Source organism: Rana temporaria, chromosome 6 (genome assembly GCF_905171775.1).
Source record: "Rana temporaria chromosome 6, aRanTem1.1, whole genome shotgun sequence".
NCBI classification, from domain to species: Eukaryota; Metazoa; Chordata; class Amphibia; order Anura; family Ranidae; genus Rana; species Rana temporaria.
This window is the reverse complement of record NC_053494.1, coordinates 102,943,349-102,965,159: the sequence shown is the minus strand read 5'-3', so window position 1 is coordinate 102,965,159 and position 21,811 is coordinate 102,943,349. Positions and strand designations below refer to the sequence as shown.

The 21,811-nt window shown below is 43.2% G+C and overlaps 1 protein-coding gene across 1 annotated transcript in view; it reads left to right on the top strand.

Moving 5' to 3' along the window:
- The window catches only part of DNAH7 (dynein axonemal heavy chain 7), a 438,794-nt gene that overhangs the window by 25,154 nt on the left and 391,829 nt on the right, over nucleotides 1-21,811 (top strand). The window contains exons 7-9 of the mRNA XM_040357086.1: nucleotides 4,331-4,403; nucleotides 16,322-16,447; nucleotides 21,608-21,727. Coding sequence (XP_040213020.1) covers nucleotides 4,331-4,403; nucleotides 16,322-16,447; nucleotides 21,608-21,727 — 319 coding nt within the window. The remainder of the gene's footprint in view (nucleotides 1-4,330; nucleotides 4,404-16,321; nucleotides 16,448-21,607; nucleotides 21,728-21,811) is intronic.

The window sequence follows — 21,811 nt, the reverse complement described above, 5'->3', positions numbered from 1 at the left end:
AGATGGATTAGAATACCTGTCTGGTTTTTGTTGCTGAAGTAAAAATAAAAAATAAAACAATCCAAAATATGGAGTTGTCAACAGAACAGGAATAGAGGGGACATATTTCAACAGGGACACTAGTTCTGGTTACCCTGATGGATTTCCTCTCACTTCCTGTTTTGGCTATGGGACAGTACATACAGTATTGTGTCCGCAATAGTACACAGTAAAACCTGGCAGGGGTTATTCCCCTCCCTTACAATTATTGGAAAAAGTGCAGTGCTCTGTACTCTATTTCAATAATAAATATGAAAATGATTAAAGTAAATAACCCCCTATTGTGTTAAAAAATTACCACATTTCATACCATGTGCTAATAAATAAATACATATTTCTCCTTAAAACATACTCAAAATGTGCTTTTACTAAATGTGTGCTGATAATAAACATTCATGTGCCTTGTATGTATAATTATTGCCACTGGCCCTATCCAAGATGGCCGTTCACTCCAAACACTGTGAGTGACCTCAAGGATATAGCTTTGCCCAACATGTTTCATCTATTGGATGTCTTCAGGGATTGGTGCCATCCTCTATCACTCCCTTGTATTTCTGTGCATTCCTTCAGTTACATGCATCACTCACAGCAAGCTACAGAACTGAATACTTATTTAGAGGCAGATGATCCTGTTCATTCATAAACTGAAGCATACTAAACACAGCTTACTATGCTTCCATTATGAATGGGCAGGTAAATTACACATTCATCAGCTCCTTTCCCTCTCTTAATCCTGAACATCCCCCGGTGTGCCTACAGCAGCTGACAGGAGAGGAAAGCTGGTAGCGCTGCAGGGGGGTGACTACACACACAGCAGTTTGCAGAGGGAATCAGATGTGGGCAGGACAGGGAGGGGGTTGGGAGGGTAAGCAACTACAGGAACGATGTCCTGTGTGTCTCTCCCTCAAGCAGCTGAAAACTGCGTCAGGAAGAGGGGGAGAAACCGGCTTTCAGCTGCTGTAGCTCCTCCCTGTCCTGATCACATCTGATTCCCCATGCTGCCTGGGCCCCTTGTGTACTCAGGCCCCATACAGGGGACAGGTGCTACTCCCTTACTGGCGTGCTATCTAAAATGTACTAATAGTGCTCCTTATTTTGTTCCCCATTTGCATATTGTAAAGCACACTTTAATTATGGTTAAGGAGAAATATGTATTTATCTGCACAGGGTATGAAATGTGGTTATTTTTTAAACACAAAGGTGGTTATTATATTTTTTTGAATTTCACATTTATGAATGAATACAAAGCGCTGCACCTTTTCTAATAATTGTAAAGTAGCTCTTTTTCCTAGTCTGGATTAGTGATAGGTGTTCAGCAACTGCTTGTAATAAATAGAAGTCACTGATGACAGGCGCAGGGTAAGTATCCATTTTTCATGATTTCTTTGAAGTTTTCTGGACTGTCTTCTTGTGTGTCTCTTTACATATGATTAGATATCATTTGTTCTCATTGTTTGCTGCCATATGTCTTGTTCCATTCATTGTAAATCAAATAGAGCTAAATCTACACTGTTGGCAGGGTAAGTAGATTGTTGCCTTGACTCAGAACAGCAATGTATACTAAGTGAGCTCCTCACAGGCTTCAGTTAACCCTTTGATTAACACAATGTATAAAATTAATAAAAAGTATCATCAGAATGAAAGTAAGGCTTATTGCTGAAATAAGAGAGAATAAACAGAGCAGTAGAGGATGACATTGAAATCTGCCATGTTTGAATCTAAGACAGTATCATATTTAACCCACTGAGAATGAACAGTAGAGATTCGATTTTAAGGCAGCCTTGGGGTTTTTAATGATTAGTGAGGAACATGCAGATAGCTTCCGTCTGTCCTTGATTTTGAGGGTCTGTCCTAGATTTGGAAATAAAGTCCCTCTGTCCCTCCTTCCTGTTCATTTGTCCCTCATTTTGATCTAGGAGAGTTTATTGTTTGAGGAAGAAATTGACTTTCTAGGCACCAATAGTTGACACAGAATAATTTTTTATTGATGCAATCCCAAAAAGATGTGTGATTGAATCAACATTACAGTACATAATAATAAAAATACATTAAAAAAGACATGAATTATCGCAGAATAATTTTGTAATAATAAAACAACTCAAATAGAGATTATTAAAACCAATAGAGGTCCACTAGAGACATCAACGTTGGTTGATGGCTAACGTAAATATTGGTAGACGTTTTTTTGCATGAGATCTACATGTTTCGCAGTTGAATTTTTCTTCAGGAGCTATAGATTTTCTAAAAAGGAAAAAATAGACTATTATTGGTTTACAATTTAGTGTAACGCTAAACATTTGTAGATAGCCATATATCGTATCATGTGTGCAATAGAGCACCGTAGCAATAGAAGTGCAAAAAAACGTCTACCAATATTTACGTTAGCCATCAACCAACGTTGATGTCTCTAGTGGACCTCTATTGGTTTTAATAATCTCTATTTGAGTTGTTTTATTATTACAAAATTATTCTGCGATAATTCATGTCTTTTTTAATGTATTTTTATTATTATGTACTGTAATGTTGATTCAATCACCCATCTTTTTGGGATTGCATCAATAAAAATGTATTCTGTGTCAACTATTGGTGCCTAGAAAGTCCATTTCTTCCTCAAACAATAAACTCTCCTACTACACTTTAGGACGTGGCACTGCAGTACCCCAGGACACCTATAATCCATCCTATGGTTTGTGTACCTTAAACTTTTTCAATTCCTCATTTTGATCTAATTTATATAGTTGTATATAAAATGCACTACTTATTTATCAAAAAGTGTTTCCCAATGCTAAACCATTTATTCAATTTCTAAATTGCTCCATTTGTAAATTTCAAAAGCCAATGTAAAGGAATAGTAGTGGTAAAAGCACTTGTGCATTTATGCCTACATACTTTTACTGACAAAAGAAGATGCAAATCAGACTGCCTGTCCGAAAAGTCTGTGCTACAGTTTTTATGTATACTTATAACCCCTTCATGGACAATCCTGGCTAGCAAGCCAAGACAGTTTTGCTGCATGCCTCCAACAGAATTACCACTGGATTTGAGACACATTCAACAGATTTCTACTCCACACAGAAAAAAAACTACTAAAGCAACCATAGATGGATCGAAATTTGGCAGTTCAGCAAGAAAAAGTTATTTATCGACTGTCTGGTTATACGAAATTGATCTATCGATCAACTTCAGTACAACCAGCCTGTCATGCTATAGCTACCAACCAGCAGTGATAATTGTAATCTGACGGTGAGGAAACTGCTCCCAGGGCCGCCATCAGGAGGGTACAGGCAGTACACCTGTAAGTGGCCTGATGGTCCCCAGGGGCTTGGCCGGCACCTCTCCCCCCCCCCTTTTTTTTATTTTTTTTTTAAAAATTTTAATCTACATTTTTTTTTCCGTCAGCTCCCCAAGCCCCCCATCTCAATTCGTGGCCCTGACTGTTCCCACTGTCAAAATACAATAGCGCAGCGGGGGGAATTCCCCCATCAACACTGATTGTGCTAATGGGGGAATATATCACCTTTCTTTGCTTCAACCAATGGAAAATTACATGATCTTTAACCAGCCTAAGGCCTCGTACACACGACCGAGTTCCTCGGCAAAAACCAGCAAGAAACTTGCTGGGATTTTTTTTTTTTGCCGAGGAAACCGGTCGTGTGTACATTTTTCGACGAGGAAACTGTCGAGGATCCCGTCGAGCCAAAAAGAGAGCATGTCTTCTTTTTCCTCGACGGGAATGGAGAAACTTGCCTTGTCGAGTTCCTCGACAGCCTAACAAGGAACTCGACGAGGAAAACGATGTGTTTCGCCCGTCGAGTTCCTCGGTCGTGTGTACGAGGCTTTAGATGTTGTCGGGGCATTTTTGTTATTATTAAAGTGCTTTTTTAGAGTAGCAGAGGAGGAGATTCATAGATTATGTTGCATTACTGTAATAAATCCTGTTTCAAATCTGCTTTACTGTACTAGTTTATCAGTGCAACATAATTAATACATATTTTGGTGCACTGCAAGTATAGTCAGCAGGAAGTCAGAACTTCTGATATGTGTACTGTTTCTGGTCCAATTAATTGGAAAGTGTTTAAACTAGCGAGATTGGAATGACAGCCAAGCAAACTGCATTTTCAAAAGGAAGTGAGCAGTGGTTGGCCTAATATTTTTTCTCAACACAGGTTTCCTTCTAAAATATTCATGTCACTAGAGTATGCTTTATATTATTGTAAGTACCGTAATTTATATGGCATTCCCCATTTTATGGCCACCGTGTTTCAATTCTTTCAAACATTTTATTTTTTAGTTGATTTTGTATTAAAAGATCCACGAGAGAAAAATGAAAAGAAGCAAGTTATTCTAGAGCCGCATCGTGCAGAGTAAGTTGTTCTGTATTCCTTCCTTTCATTCTAGTCTGTGTTTTTTTACAAATTAAACAGCACAATACAATTCAGACCTTGAAAAGCATTTGAAATAAATGAGTTTTCCTGGCTGGAGATGTGTTTCTGAATTCTCTAACAGTCTTATAGATGCTTTTTACAAGCAGCACAACAACTGATCATCTGGGCTTTGAACGGGGCTACATCAGCATTAAGAGACCAATTGGTATAAAAAAAATCCACTTGGTTTCACTGTATTTGAATTTTGTTTGCTTATTGCTATCAGATAGGTTCAGCCTGTGATCTTATGAAAGGCATTAATGTGAGCAAAAAATGGGGCCTGATTATCCCTGTAGATAGCAGGGAGCGAAGATCTGACATACACAACCACTGAGGTTACTAATGAACTGGACAATGACATTATACCGTAGTTGAATTTCAATCATTTGCTCCAAGTCAGCTATTAGAAACCTCTTCAATAAAGCAGTTCACATTGTGAACTTCTTTAGCCCAGTACACACGACTGGTTTTCCTTTCAGGAAAACTGCCAAGAGAGCTTTTGGCCAGGAAAACTGGAAGTGTGTATGCCTCCTAGCAGTTTTCCTGTCAGGAAAACATACAGGAATCCCTAAAAAATAGAAATAACCTCTGAAGGCGGGATTTTAAGGGCAACAAAATATACTCAAAAAATCATAGAAAAAATATTTATTACATAATATAATTATATATAAATAGAACAATATCATGAAGTGCAACATGTTAAAACCATGGTTACTGATTCAATTTGAGATATAGCAATGATACTAGCCATTATCAAATCCACGTCACCAAATCAACTGGTGACAGGTAGAGGCGGGTAATCCGAGGATCTAGTTTTTTAATGTACAGGGGATGATGGCAACCACGTGTTTCCTTACATGAGTTGGTCTTTTTCAAACATACGGGAATCCCGATGGGAAAATAGAGAACCTGCTCTCTATTTTCCCGGCGGCTTTTTTGCCGCCAGATTTACTAATACTCTATGGGAAACACATTTCGAGGCAGTGCCCATGGTGCATACACACAGCCAGGATTCCCGGCCAAAGCTCCGTGGCAGTTTTCCTGCCAGGTTCTCGGCTTTCCCCTCGGTTTTCACGACTGACCTTTTACCGCTGTATAAACTGAGCGTGTGTACAGGTCTTGAGGCTCTCAATTTTGCAGGCTGTTCATCTTGCAGCAGTGCTAGGAAGAGAAGACAAGGGATAGAGGGGGTGATTTACTAAAAGATTAGAGGCTGTTCACTTAGAAACGCGTAGGTTCTTTTGGCAAAGTGATTGGCAGCAAAGGAGGTAAACCTTTAATAAATACCCAATCATCTACAAAGGGAGTAACAAAAACAATATTTGCTTGGTCAATTGAAGTGAACACGGCTTCACCTTATTATATAAGCTCAGTCAGGATTGACTTTTCTTAGTAAACAGTTATTTCGAAAAACTATTAGATAAGTACCCGAACGACCACAACATACAGGGATATACAAGGTAATACTGACATATAATCACACACATAGGTTGGACTTGATGGACTTGTTTCTTTTTTCAACCTCGCCTACTACGTAACTGTGTACTTAATAGCAATCAACCTTAAAGGGTCTTTGTGCCGAGAAAATGTGGTGTCTGTGACTGTGTATTAAAGCTGAAGCTTAGCTATTTTTTTTCTGTACAGCTTTAGTCACATTACTGGCCAGTATTGCCAGTGTCCCCCACTTTGTGCAGGCATCTGTATCCTGGAGAAATCCTTACTGCAAGGTGCCCAGTCCTCTTCCTGTCTCTGTGCTTCCAGCATGATGGCTCTTTCATTGCTTTCACTGCGTGTAACATAATCTGTGAATGTGGGAGAGAATCCTGTAATTCCCCAGAATCTCCTAATACAGAAATCCTGTTACAGGCAGTGTAAACATAAAAAAACTTCACCCAATGGAGAAGAAAGGAGGATATGGCCTGTGACGGTATTGGTATGATATCCCCGTCAAAGATTCCCTTCTTCCATAAGAACATCACCCCAATATTCCACTATGAGGAATATTCCTGAGATCGCCCACACAATAGATCAATTAACCTTTAGAAATAGTGAGGGGACATTAGCACTTCAATAACCGGATGGTAATCACAATGGCAAGCAGGGAGAATTAAACTGAGACATATAGGCAAATGTATCACATGGCCGGTCCCTCGTATATCCCTGGAGCCCGAAGTCAATAACCATTGCAGCACCATACTTTCAGCATCAGGAAGAGGACAGGGCACCTCTGTACAAAAGATTTCTACTGGATCCAACTGCCTGTTTGTCATGGGACATACTTCATTATTCAGATATATTGTGACTAAAGCTGTGCAGAAAAAAAGATAGCTAAACAAGTGCATACATTGTTTATTGATTGTCTTATATGAACATGTGGTTTAATGATTTGAAATTATATTGCACTGCTGTCGGACTTTATCATTTCTCTTTCGTTCATTGACGGACACAGCCTTCATTGACCTTAGGGTTATGCTTCTTCCTACCAGGAGATTTAGGCAGAATTCTACAGCACTTAAGGTGTTAAAAACTTTCCTTCATGCCGCTCCTCCCAGGGGGCATGGCTCCCCCAGGCATAACCCACACCCTGCTTTAGCAGCCTCAGTTTGTTATCTGCCTAACGACAGGAGGTCAAGGCTCTCTCTGGAGTTCCTGGACTCTGGAGTTTTTTTCTGGCGATTTTTCTCGCTTTTTTATTATTTTGTTCCTGCATTTTGAATCCTGCGATTCTTCTATCAACAGCCGACTGGGTGACAGGCTGGGTCCTCGACCCTTGTAGTCCCCCCATGTTTGGCCTTCGAGCGTGTGCCGGCCCTCAGCTCAGCTTTGGGACGTCCACGACAGGCCCCATTGCTCCAGGGGCGGCCAGGGAACTTCGGTTCTAGGGCACACATATGACCGGTCTCTATGGCTTTGTCACAGTGTGTCTGGCCGACAGCCATGCCGTTTACGGACGTTGGTTCTGTCTGGGATACCTCCAGCCGGGTAGTCGCAGGACGGGTAAGTAGTGGCCCCTTACTCTGGCTGGTGTTTTCCCTGGGGAGGTCGACTGAGGGTCCGCCCTGCTTTCCTCTCTCCCCTTCCTCTCCCTTCTTCCCCTGACTGGGTAGTGGCTGTGAAGGGGGGCCTCCTGGGTTTTCTTTATTACCACCGGGGCCCGTGTATTGTTGGGGGACTGTGTATGTTACTCTGGGGGGTGCTGCTGTGTGCTGCTGTGTTCTATGAGTTGATTTTTACCTCAGACAGCGGCCATCTTGGAAATCTCCTTGGTAACGCTGTGATTCTTTCCTGAGGTGACAGACAAAGCACAGCCAGTGCTGCTGTGTTCTATGAGGTAATTTTTACCTCAGATGGTGGCCATCTTGGAAATCTCCTTGGTAACGCTGTGATTCTTCCCTGAGATGACTCAGCACAGCCTCTGGTCTCTTCTACCAGTTTTAGTGCTGTTACAGTTTTAGTGCTGTGAAACACTGTGAATCTTCCATGAGGTGAAGACACATCACAGCCAGCACATCAGAGCACACCTCAGGTTTTTCAGCTCCCTCTGCAGCTGGGTGGGGTGGTGAATACCAGGGGCCCCCATGCTCTGCAATAGCAGCAAGGAGGTGACCAGTGTTTTTTTTTTTTGTCCTGCCTTGCAGGGTGGGTGACTCAGCGCTGACACTATGGAACTCAAGCTATGCCTGAGTTAACCCTTAATGCCCCTTCCCCTGCCACATCTGTTATGTTGGCTGTCCTGGGTTTCTTGCCAGGTTTGAAGCAGCTGGTGCCCGGATGGGGGGTAAAAAAGCGCCCCCTCCCTGAAGCCTGCTTCTGGGGATGACACAGAATCGCTGTTTTTTTCTGGTTCTGTTATGTCAGAGGCTGCGGGTTTTAACCCTTATGGATAGTGAGGATGACTCTGCTGCAGTCAGTTGCTGGCAAGAATTTGTTGGAGCTCTTGTTTCTGCGGTGCGTGAGACTCTAAAAATTGAGGATGTGGCGGAGACACCTCCGTGTCAGTACCAGCAGACTACCACGCACCGCTGAAGGGTTTCCTTGTGTTCCTTATTTGGACTATATGTTATACAAGGAATGGGATGCACCGCAAAAAGTTTGTCAAAAAACTTTGCAACCTGTTACCCCCTTGAGGGGGGCTTCAAAAAAAAACAAAAAAAAAACAAAGTAGGTCTCTCCTCCGCCAGTGGATCCCCCCTGTGTCCAGACTGCGCATGGCCACCACGTTGCCTGTGGAAGGGGCTCCTGCATTTCAGGATCCCGCTGATAGGAGAGTGGAGGCCGTGGCCCGCTCCCTATTCACGGTGGTGGGTTCGGCGGTGAGGCCGGCTCTGGCCGGGGCCCTGGTCAGGCCCCGACTTAAAGGGCGAAGCTCCTGCTGCAGGAGCTGGAAGAAGGACCTCTAAGGTGGCCTTGGTGATGGCCGTTAAGGGTGAACGGTCCTTTTGGGTCTTCCCTGACTGGCATCATTGAGGATGCCACGGGTGGTAAGCGCATGCTGTTCCCACAGTCTGGGAAGGGCTAGGGACCTCGCCCTGTACAAGGACCCTCCTTGCCTACCTCCGAGCGTTTTTTCGCTCGCCCTGTGCGGTGGGGGTAGGTCTACATGGTGCTTGAATCCCTGCTGCGGGGTAGCAGCGCACCTGATACCGCATGCCTAACAAGTCTGCGGACATACCTGCTTCCGCCTGAAGGTCTGCTCCCGCCCGTGTCTCGGGTGGGAGACTGGCTTCGCATTGCAAAGTGTTTTCCTTGGGGTACAAGATTGAGTTTCTCTCTTGTCTGCCAAACAGGTTTTTTCCCTACGGCTTCTGGCCTCCTCCGGTTCCCGGGTTGACTCCGTCAGGGGCTGTCCAGGATCTTCTGGTCAGGGGAGTGATTGTGCCAGTTCACTCGTTGGAACGGTCTCTGGGTTTTACTCCATTCTGTTTGTGTCCCCACGGAGGATGGGGCCCGGTCGATCCTGGGCCTCAAGTCCCTCGTTTTGTTTTGTCAAGGTGGTGTCGATTCGCTTGGTAATAGCGGCACTTCATCAGGGGGATTTTCTGGCATCCTTGGATGTCATGAACGTGTACCTGCATATCCTCAAACCACCGGAGATTCTGTGCTTTGCGGTCGGGGGGGGGGGCCATTTTCAATGGTGTCCTTCCCATTCAGCGGGTTTTCGCCAAGGTGCTCGTCCCGATACTGGCCCGGCTGTGACAGTGGGGGTTTGTTATCATGGGATGTCTGGACGTCATTCTCCTACGAGCTTCTTCGAGCTCTGCATTGGTGGAGCCGTGTCTATCACGTGTCAGGCTCTCCGAGTGTTCGGCTGGTTTCTGGATTGTCCTGAAATCAGGGTTGATTCCGTCTCAGGGATACCTGGGACTGGTCCTGGATTCCTCCGGGGCGGGAGTGTTTTTCTCCTAGCGGAAAAACTTCAGACTCTGATATTTGCTGTGCAGTAGTTGCAGACCCAGAAGCGGTCATCTCTGCGATTCTGCAGGAAGGTTTTGGGTCAGTTGGTAGCCTCTTTCGAGGCGGTTCCGTATGCCCAATTCCACGCCAGGGTACTACGGAGGGAACTGCTGTCACGATGGGACTAGCTTCCGTCATCTCTGAATTACCAGATTCAGTTGAGTCATCTGATCATGTCTCCCCTGGTGTGGTGGCTGGCGTTTCCGGTGCTTCGGGCCGGAAAGTCATTTTTCTGCAGGCCACTGGACAGTGGTCACGACGGATGCCAGCCTCTCCGGTTGGGGAGGGGCGCTTGGGGCACCCAGTCAGCCCAGGGGCACTGGACTCAGGTGGAGTCCTGCCTACTGATCAACGTTCTGGAGCTCCGAGCAATCAAGCTTTGCCTTGCCAGGTGGTCCCTGGATCTACAGGGCCGACCGGTCAGGATCCTGTCCGATAACACCACGTCCGTGGCGTAGGTTGATCATCAGGGAGGCACACGGAGTTCTGTTGCAGCGACGGGGGTCGCGCGCATCCTTTCGGTGGGCCGAAGGGTCCGTTCCGGCTCTATCGGCTGGGTACATTCCGGGAATACGGAATTGGCTAGCCGACTACCTAAGTCGCACTGCACTGGGCCAAGGAGAGTGGTCTCTCCCCCCGCAGCTGTTTCGGGGTCTGTGCCGAAAGTGGGGCACTCCGGACGTGGACCTTCTAGCGTCCCGTCTCTATCGGTAGGTGCCACGGTTCGTGGCCAGGTTTAAGGACCCGTGGGCGGGCGCGTTGGTGGCTCCTTGGGGTCGCTGTCGCCTACTTTACACCTTCCCTCCTCGGAAGCTTCTTCCTCGCCTGCTGCGCAGAGTAGAAGCTGTAGGGATTCTATCGGTCCTGATTGCCCCAGATTGGCCGCGTCGCTTCTGGTACGTGGACCAGGTGCGTCTGCTGGCAGACGCCCCCTAGCGTCTTCCCCTGGGAATTGATTTTCTGTTACAGGGTCCGATCTTGATCTCCTGTTTCACAGCCACCGGCCTTAGCGGCATGGCTGTTGAGAGCCAGGGGCTTAAGGACCAAGGCCTATTGGGCTTGGTGGTCTCTACCGTGCTGCCTGCACGGAAGGCTACCTCACGTAGGTTTTTTCCTCATACATGGAAGGCCTACTTCTCTGTGTGTGGGGAGATGAACTGGCACTCTCGTACATGCGTTGTGTACAGGATTCTGCTGTCTTTGCAGCAGGGAGTGGTTCAGGCTCTCGTCTTACGTACGGTTAGGAGCCAGATTTCTGCTCTGGCTGTTTTTACTTGCAGCGACCCTTGGCATCGCACTCCTGGGTGCGTGCGTTGGGTCAGGGGGTCTGGCAGGTGGCCCCTCCGGTGCGCCCTCCATTACCCCCATGGGACTTGAATTTAGTCCTTTCAGTGCTTCGGGATGCTCCCTTTGAGGACATTCGGGAGGTTTTTTGTTTATTGTCACAAAAGGTGATTTTATTTCTGGTAGCAATTACCTCGATCAGACGGGTGTCTGTCTGTTCTGGCGGCCTTGTCTTGCAAGGCTCCCTGCTTGGTCATCCGTAAGGATGAGGTGGTGCTGCGGCCGCAGCCGTTTTTTCTCCCTAAGGTCGTTTCGGCTTTTCACTTGGATGTGGACATTGTTCTTCCATCCTTATGTCCTCAGCCGAAGAACCCGAAGGAGGCCACTTTACATTCTTTGGATGTGGTTCGGGCCCTTCGAGTTTACTTGTCGGCGACAGCTCCGTTCCGGAAGTCGGACTCGCTGTTCGTGTCTGTGTCCGGTCCCAGTAAGGGCCTGGCAGTCTCGTCGGCCACCATTTCCAGGTGGATCCGACAGGTTGTGCTTCAGGCCTATGCCCTGAAGGGCGGGCGCCCCCCTTTCGGGTCATGGCGCATTCGACCAGGGCGATCGGGGCCTCTTGGGCTTTCCGACACCAAGCATCTGTGTTACAGGTGTGTAAGGCTGCGACCTGGTCGTCGGTCCACGCTTTTTCAAAGTTTTATATGGTGGATGTGAGTGCATCTTCTGATGCCTCCTTCGGCCGCAGGGTGTTACAGGCGGCAGTTTACGGTTGGAGTTCCTCCGTTGACTAACTCCGGTTTTTGTTTGGGGTGTAACCTGTTTTTGCTGTGTTATTTTTCCCACCCCTTGAATTTTTTGACACTGCTTGGGGACGTCCCTAAGGTCAATGAAGGCTGTGTCCGTCTATGAACGAAAGAGAAAAAAGGATTTTTGTACTCACCGTAAAATCCATTTCTCTGAGTTCATAGACGGACACAGCACCCACCCCTCCTTTGTTTGTACTGCTTGTTACGAACTGAGGCTGCTAAAGCAGGGTGTGGGTTATGCCTGGGGGAGCCACGCCCCCTGGGAGGAGCGGCATGAAGGAAAGTTTTTAACACCTTAAGTGCTGTAGAATTCTGCCTAAATCTCCTGGTAGGAAGAAGCATAACCCTAAGGTCAATGAAGGCTGTGTCCGTCTATGAACTCAGAGAAATGGATTTTACGGTGAGTACAAAAATCCTTTTTTTTTTCACTTGTATTAAAGTGATGTTGTTTCTTTCTATAACAATAACAAACATGTTATACTTACCTGCTCTGTCGCAGTGGATTTGCACAGGGCAGCCCAGATCTTCCTCTTCTTAGGTCCCTCTTCTGTGATCCAGACCCTTACCTCCTGTTCAGTGCCTCACAGCAAGCAGCTTGCTATGGGGGCACCACAGCTCTATGTGTCCATTCAGACACAGAGCCCGACCCGGCCTGCCCCCTCTCTCTTGATTGGCTAGCTGACTTCTAGTCTTAGCTAATCAGGAAGGAGAATCTCGGACGCATAAGACACTGGAGGACATTGCTGGACAGAGAGTGACCTCAGGAAAGTGTTATGCCTTGTACACACAACCATTTTTCTCGGCAGGAAAAAAAACAACGTGATTCCTCTCCAGTCTGACTTGCATACACACGTTCATGCAAAAAAAATGTCCGACCAAAGCGCGGTGACGTACAACACGTATGATGGGACTATAAAGGGGAAGTTCCTTTCAAATGGCGCCACCCTTTGGGCTGCTTTTGCTGATCCTCGTGTTAGTAAAGGTTTGGTGAGAGACGATTTATGCTTTTCAGTCTTCGTGCTTTTCAGTCCGTTACAGCGTGACGAATGTGCTATCTCCATTCTGAACGCTAGGTTTACCAGAACAAACGCTCCTGTCTCATACTTGATTCTGAGCATGCATATTTTTTTCCCCTCTTAAAAGCATACACAAGACCGTTTTTCACGACAAGAAAAAAACGGACTGGAAACACGACGAGAAAAAAAGAGAGCTGGTTTCAATTTTTTCGTCAATAAAAATGCTAGGGAGCATACACACGACCGGTTTTCACGACCAATAAAAAAAACGGCAGTTTTCTCGTCGTGAAAAACGGTCGTATGTACAAGACATTAGAGGGGCTGAGGGGGACTGCTGCACACAGAAGCCTTTTTATCTTAATGCATGAATGCATTAAGATACAAAACCTTCTGACTTTACAACCCCTTTAAGTAGAAATTAGCTGGGTGAAAAATGTGAAAAGAAAGAGGTTATAACTTTCTCTTTTCCTTCTTTTTGTGACGGACACAGTAAAAACAAGATACAAATCTGTCTCCCTTATTGCCTAAGTAACAATTAAAATAATCTTAACCTTTATTATCCATTTCTACCTAGGCTTTTTAGTGTCTTTTTTAGATATTTGAACAAATGTTTCCTGAGATAAAATCCCTGAGTAGTACATGATGATGATGATGCCTATATTACTTTATTTTACCAAGTACTGTACTTTTGTATACATTCAAATGTAGAATATACTGTAAGGTATATCACAGTGTTACCAACTATTTGCATTTTTTTTTATTTTTTTTTAACACATAGTAATGTATAGGCTCCTAGCTTAAATGCATTCCATTTTCAAACCAATTAGGTAACATAAACAAACATGTATTCTTTCATTTTTTTTTTTTAGTTAAAAGAAAATTCCAAATTTTGCGTTGACATGAGAACACCAATAGAAGGGCAATCTTTGAATCAGGACACTAGTTCTGGTGACCATGGTAACACACCAGGATTCCCTCACTTTGGAAGTATTTCCTCTCACTTCCTGTTTTGGTTATGGGACAGGAAGTAAAGGGAAATCTCCCAAATTTGATACAGATGGCCAAACAAATGGGGGTTATAGTTATCCCTTACTCTGTCCAAAATAAAAATAAACGTTTTATCTTTAGTTACACTTTAATGTGTACAGCTGTTATTATATGTGTGGTTAAATATTAGCACAAAATGTAGTTACACAATTTACAGGACACTGTACCTTGTTAAGGCAAAGACATGGAAACTTCCATTACTGGTGCATATTTTTACTACAAGATAATGAATCCTGGCAAAGAACCCCCAAAAGAAGGAACTCTAGAGATCTAAGCAATGTATTCTTAGTTTTTCCTTTATTGAAACTTGAATATAAAATTACAAAATACAAATATTGATTAAAAATTGTTAAAGATGATTAAATATCTCCACCTCTTGCCACAAAATTAACAACAAGATCAAGAAACCTTGACAATCACCATCTGGATAGAGAGTAAACCTTATCAGCATCTTAAAAGGCCACAATGACCCTAAATTAGGCGGTGCCTCTCAATCGATGCATTTTGGAAGAGCGTTAATAAGTATGAATAAATAAAGCTGTGGCCGCTCTAAATATGGCTGTAATCCACTGTCGTTACTAGCAGCTTAGTAATAATATTTTTCCCAGCGTCACTGCTTGTTGAATTCCTCACAAAGAACAGACAAACAGGATAGGTGTTAAGATTTTTTTTTACTTTAATAGCTGCATACTTACATTATACTGTATACCTGGTAAGTAAAATGCAAGGAAGGATCAGAAAGACAGATCTACATTAGGCACCTACTTTACAGTAGAGACTGTTAAATTAGCAAAGTGAATGTACACTAAGCTTAGTAAATAAGGTGAGGCCATCACCTCTCACCTTCCTATCTCTGGCTTTGGATAAAAACAGCAGACCATTTGCAATGGTTTATAGTTTTGACTTATGATGTATATTGCTAGACAGTTTTCTCACAACTATCTACATGCATGGATACTAGCTTTATTTTTAATCATGATTTAAGATATAACTGTATAGCTGACTTCCTGCATGACATGCTGACTTTTGTATCTTACCATTTGTTCATGTATTTTGTTTTTAATTTATTTTTATTGGTCTTTTTCTTAAATACAAAAAGTTAATATTTAAACAAGATTCTATCACATTTACATATCTGTTCCGACTCATTATTCAGTATACAGAATCTTGATCGATACCCATAAATCACTTTACCTTTAAAACAAAAATTTCTTACAACATGTACCTACATATATTCTATTATCTTATTCTCTTTCATTTTCACACCCATTCATCTAACAACAATAAAAAATAAAAATAAAAACCCATTACCCTCCTAGTCTCTCCCTTTCCATATGTCTTACTTTCCATTTATAAATATTCTTTCATTCTTTTTGAAAACCGAAATTCATCCCATATTTGCCATATTTCTGGCATTTGACTATTTATATATCCTTCTTCTCTTATCTGTCTTTCCATATATTGTATTTCGTTCATTTCACATATCCATTCTGCTATGTTTGGGCTTTTATTTTCTCTCCATTAGCGAGCTATTATTGTTCTAGCTGGTGATGTCATATGATGAAAAATATTCTTCCTAATACTCTTTATTGATTTAGATTCCTCTCTATTCCCAACATTTTTTGATATATATCATGAACTGTTTTCCAGAATTTTCGCACCATTGACATTCGTACCAAATGTGGTCCATATTCCCCCTTTCCACCTTACATCTCCAACAAATATTTGTTTGTCCACTGTTTATTTTATTTAATGCTATGGGGCTCCAATAACATCTCATTGCTATTTTATAATTTCTTGCTTGATATTTATTCGCTATAGATGTTTTGTGAATTATTTAAAATATTTTCTCCCATTATGTTTCTGATATTGATCTCCCTATTTCTTTTTTCATTCCTGTTTGTTCATGTATTTTGTTACCGTATTACCGGTACTTGTTTGTAACTCCTTGGTCTATGAGACACATTTCAGTTAAATTGTTTTAACAAAAAACATTTCATCAAAAAAATCGGATGCCATGTTTAATTTCTTTAATCCATTACCTTATTTATAAAAAAAAAAACTTTGCTTGCACTAGTTACACAAGTTTGGGTATTGAAAGTGAACATGCATGACAGTATTACTAGCAGAAGGGGTTAGCTTTTGGATTATGGTTAATCTGGCTCTGCGTTGAATATATAAGTGTAAGCATAAGTAGGAAGTTATAAAAATTTGCATTGTCTAAATATTATTATTTTCTTCACCTTAGATTGGAAGTAGTGCCAAAACCTTGGAAAAAATCATTTCTGGCTAATTACAACTTCATAAAGGAGAATCTGAATGCTGTAAACCCTACAATGGCAGCTGTTTTAGATTTTTGGCATTCATCATTTGGGTACGTACGAGTATATGTTTGTAAGATTTTATATCCTAAGAAACAGGTGGAATTCTCTGTTTATTGCATGTACACCTAACTTACACAATGCATTTTAGTTCAGTTAAATAGAGGAGTTTTGGTAGTTAGGGGGGGGGGGGTGTTAATTACAGGCATACCCCATTTTTAAGTACACAATGGAGTTTATTTACTAAAGCTGATAAGTGAAAAATCAGGCTCACTTCTGCATAGAAACCAATGAGCTTCCAGGTTTTATTACCAAAGCTTAATTGAATAAGCTGGGGTTAGAAGCTCATTGGTTTCTATGCAGAAGTGAGCCTGATTTTGCACTTTCCAGCAAAAGTGGTGTATGCCTGTATTAAAATGGATCCATTTGATTTGGGGGAAAAAATGCAAACCTGTGCTCCATCCCAGTGTATGTATTTTCACATACATTTCCTTTCTGAGGACTTGATTAAGTAGTGTTTGCAGCATTGTCCTATTGCTTCTCAAATACTGCCATTCACTGTACATGGACATGTTCTCTCTTCTGGATGGCATCCAGTGTCATGCACCAGGCTTAAAGCGGAGTTCCACCCAAAAGTGGAACTTCCGCTCATCGGATATCTCCTGCCCTCCAATGTCACAATTGGAACCTTTTGGGGGGAGGGGGGACAGGATACCTGTCTTTGACAGGTATCCTTTCCCACTTCCGGAAGTCCGGGCCGTGGCCCATGATGTCAGCATGGGGCTCCCTCCTCCTCCCTCCCCCGGTCGCCGGGAAAGTAGGAGAGAGGAGTGGGCCTCAGGCAGGCGCAGTAGGGTTTCCGGCGTAAAGCCGAAAGGTCACACTGCCGGGTACCCTTACTCGCAATGGGACGGCAGCACCCGACAGCTGATGGAAACATCAGCTGCGGGTGCCGACATCGCTGGACTCCAGGACAGGTAATTTTCCATTTATTAAAAGCCAGCAGCTGCAGTATGTGTAGCAGCTGGCTTTAATTGTATTTTTTTGGGGGCGGAACACCGCTTTAATTATCACGTTTTTACACTGCTATCCCCAACATATAGGCCCCGTACACACGCCCGAGGAACTCGACGGGCAAAACACATCGTTTTGCCCGTCGAGTTCCTTGTGAAGCCGCCGAGGATCTCGGCGAGCCGAAATTTCCCATTGAACAACGAGGAAATAGAGAACATGTTCTCTATTTCCTCGCCGAGGTCCTCGTCGGCTTCCTCGGCCGAAAGTGTACACACGGCCGGGTTTCTCGGCAGAATTCAGCTCCGACCGAGTTTCTGGCTGAATTCTGCCGAGAAACTCGGTCGTGTGTACGGGGCCATAGAGAAATAAGTGGCTGACAGCCTCAGTTAGTATGGAGTTACTTCACTTGCCCACAGCTGCAAATGTGCTTGTTCCGTTTCATTCAGTTATAGAGAGGATATTAAATTATCATCATATAGGGAAGAGGGGATGCTGCCATTGCTGTCCTCCTACAAATGCTGTTTTTCTAGCTGTGTCTGGCTTTATTATTTCCAAATTTCTTAACCACCCTGGCGGTATGATTATGTCCGATTTTTGCATCTCAAAGCGATACATTGTTTTGCATAGAAATGTGGCGTTTTATTTTGTAGGCCGGTAGTTCTTAGTAATAACACACTTAAATCTGTCTAAACAAGAGTCTAGTAGACATCCTGGGTATGATAAAGTTTGAAACACTAAATCATAAATTATAATATAATAAATAACTGCAAATAATTATAAAAGATAATAATAATAAAAGATAATAATAATAATAATAATAATAATAATAATAATAATAATAATAAAATACATTTCCTCATAATTCACTGTCGCTCAATTCTGCAAGTAATTAGAATTTATTATCGCTGTTTTCTAGCTGGTCTAACAGTATATATAATATAAAAGGTAGGGCACTGGACAAACCACTAGGGACAAAAGGGAGGTGTAATGATTTGATACAGTACTGATTACAGTGTACTATATGTGTTATGTTTTGTGTACTTTTTGAATTGTCCGCGTGTGTCGCGATGCTCGCCGGGAGTGGAACCCGGCACACAAAGCATCGGGCAGAGGATACAGCCTGTAGACACAGCGGAGGGACATCGCAGGATCCTGGGGACAAGGTAAGTAACCTCAACCAGGATCCTGAGATGCAATTCCGAGTGGGACTCGGGGTTACCGCTAATGGTACTGAAATTTAACCCCGAGCCACACTCAGGATTACCGCCAGGGAGGTTACCGTAGCATTAAACCCAAAAACAAAGATGTACTATATTGCAGCTTACCAATTTGCAGATGTGCAGGCTGTATTCGTTTTCTCTTTTAATGCTTTTTCCCCTTTTAATTCACCTGTTGATCCAGCCTGTAAGCAATTTATTTTTCACCTCCTTTTAACAAACCAAGCTGTCCAGCAATAGTGGCAGTTAGAGTTTTGAGCCAAAATAGTTAACACAGACGGGTTTTAAAATGGTCAGATATCCTTAATTTGTTTAAAACATTTAAACCAAAAGTTAAAAAAACACTAATGAAAGCAGGAGTTCAGCTTTACTTTGCCAGTCAAGTGCAATTAAATCTATATACAGTATATGTTGTAGCACTACATCTTAACACTACCCTTTCCTCAAATTGACAATGCTGCTGTCCAAAGGTGTCTTCATTGCTCCTCCATCTAGAGTGGAGACACCCTATAACAGCAAGTGTGTTATTGGCCACGTGAAGATAAAGGAAAAACGGATAGAAAAGAAAACAAATTTGTAATACAAACATCTTTGCCTATTATTTTATATATACTGTGATTCTGTACTTGCCAAATATGCTGCAGAAATCTCCCTTCACACTGCAGCCATGTTAACTGTGGGCAGCTGAAGCTGCTGCCTTTTCACTTCCTAGATTTTCACAGAGGCACACCTTCAGCTCTGCAGCTCTCATTTGCCCTCTTATGACTCATCCCCTACCTTCCTGGCAAACTCTTACGAGAGTGAGAGAGAGAGAACTGTGCATGATGTCATAAGCCTAGGCTTTTTACCAGCCAAGAAACAGAAAGTGGGCTCTGTAAGGTATTTACTGTTTTACTATCAAAAGTTAAAACAACAAGGACAAAAGATTTAATAGGTGGAAAGATGAAAAAATTACTGAAGGTCCGCTGTAAGGATTAATAAGCTGCAATATAATACCTTTTTTTTTTTTTGTATAATACTGCTTTAAATCTGTTCTTGTTGAGGCTGGGTTCACACTGGTACGACAAACGCTCCGACACTGGGAGCTCATGTCGCATGACGTGTGAAAATCATTGTTTCCCTATGGGAGCCATCTTAACTGGTCCGACTTTGAAAATGCTCCCTGCACTACTTTGGTCTGACTTTGATCCTACTTCAGCCCATTGAATATTACTGAAGTTGGATCAAAGTCGGATCGCCGTCTTGCATGATCCGATTTTGGCATGCGACTTGTGCTTGATCTTGAGGGGGAACTCCACGCCAAATTTTAAATAAAAAAACAGCATGGGTTCTCCCTCCAAGAACATAGCAGGCCCTTCGGTCTGGTATGTATTTTAAAGGGAACCCCCTCCGAAAAATTCATACCAGACTCTTATCCGAGCACGCAGCCCGGCCGGTCAGGAAAGAGGGCGGGGATGACGACAAAAAGTGACCACACCCCTTACGACATCACTAATCGGGGCATGATGGAGCAGTGACGTCATAAGGGGCAGGGTCACTGAATGACATCAACCAGTGACCGCGCCCCATGCCTATATAGGTCGCTGCGCAAGGCGCACACAGCATTACAGTGAGAGAGAGCGTCAAATCAACATCGGAAAACAAGCGAAGGGAAGAGGACAACAGAGAAGACCGGGCACCCATGTTGAGGGCATGTGGCCTGGTACGGTTCAGGAGGGGGGGGCGCTCATTATCCCCACCCTCTTTCCTGACCGGCCGGGCTGCGTGCTTGGATAAGAGTCTGGTATGGATTTTGGGGGGACCCCATGCCGCTTTTTTTGTGTAGGGGGTTCCCCTTAAAATACATACCAGACCGAAGGGCCTAGTATGCTCTTGGAGGGGGAACCCATGCCATTTTTTTATTTAAAATTTGGCGTGGAGTTCCCTCTCAAGATTCACACCAGACACGGTGCCTGTTATTGTCGGGGATATAAGTCAGATCCCTGTTTATTGAAGTCGGATGCATGTCGGATTTCAAGTCGCAGGGAAAAGTCGGAATCCAAAGTAGTACGACTGTCGTGTCGTACCAGTGTAAACCCAGCCTAAAAAAACATTAAATTCAAAGTCACCTGCACTGTTTATATCAGAAAATTTGAATGTTTCTGCTAAAGTGAGAAGTCTTGCACAAGATGTGAAGTTACTTATTAGCTTCTGTTTAACTTAAAGTGGAGGTTCCCCTAAAAATAAACTTTTAACATTACATTTATGAGATTAATGACAATTAGAATGGGCAGTTTTTAAAAAAAAAAATACGTCCGTGCATACCGTTTCCTATATGTGTTCTCACCGCCGCTTCCGGGTATGATGGTCGGGGCTGGGCGTTCCTACTTGATTGACAGGCATCCGACCGACGCATACAGCGCGTCACGAGATGCCGAAAGAAGCCAAACGTCGGTGCGCAGGCGCCGTATAGAGCCGCACCGACGTTCGGCTTCTTTCGGTGACGCGATGTATGCGTCGGTCGGATGCCTGTCAATCAAGTAGGAACGCCCAGCCCCGACCATCATACCCGGAAGCGGCGGTGAGAACACATATAGGAAACGGTATGTACGGACTTATTTAAAAAAAAAAAAAACTGCTGATTCTAATTGTCATTAATCTCATAAATGCAATGTTAAAAGTTTATTTTTAGGGGAACCTCCACTTTAAGTATGACAGCAAGTGTCAGCAATAGTAAGAATTCTGACTTTCTCACGAGATAAGATTTAGCAGCACCTGGTAACCTGATATCAATGCAATTCTAATTATATTTTGCTCCTAATCTGAGGTTGCTGTATACTCATTAGAGTATATTTAAAATATCTTTGCCAGTATGACTGACTACTAGAAGATGATATTCTGCCATAGTTATTGTTCATGCAAGCAAAGATTGAAAAATGATTACTTTGACGATACTTACACATCATCAGCTTTTAAAGTTCCTGTTTTTATTTTTTCCTAAAGGCAATTGCGACTTATTGATACTGATGAATTCCACAGTCGGCAAGAGTCAATGGAGCTTTCAATTTTCCAAAACCTTGTAATGAGAAACATTGATGCTGCCAAAGACATTCTACTTAAACAGTAAGTGAGGCCGCAAAACGCGTTATTGGTTAAATCAAAATGTATTAAAGTAGAAGTCCATGCAAAAACTAAAATCCCTGCATC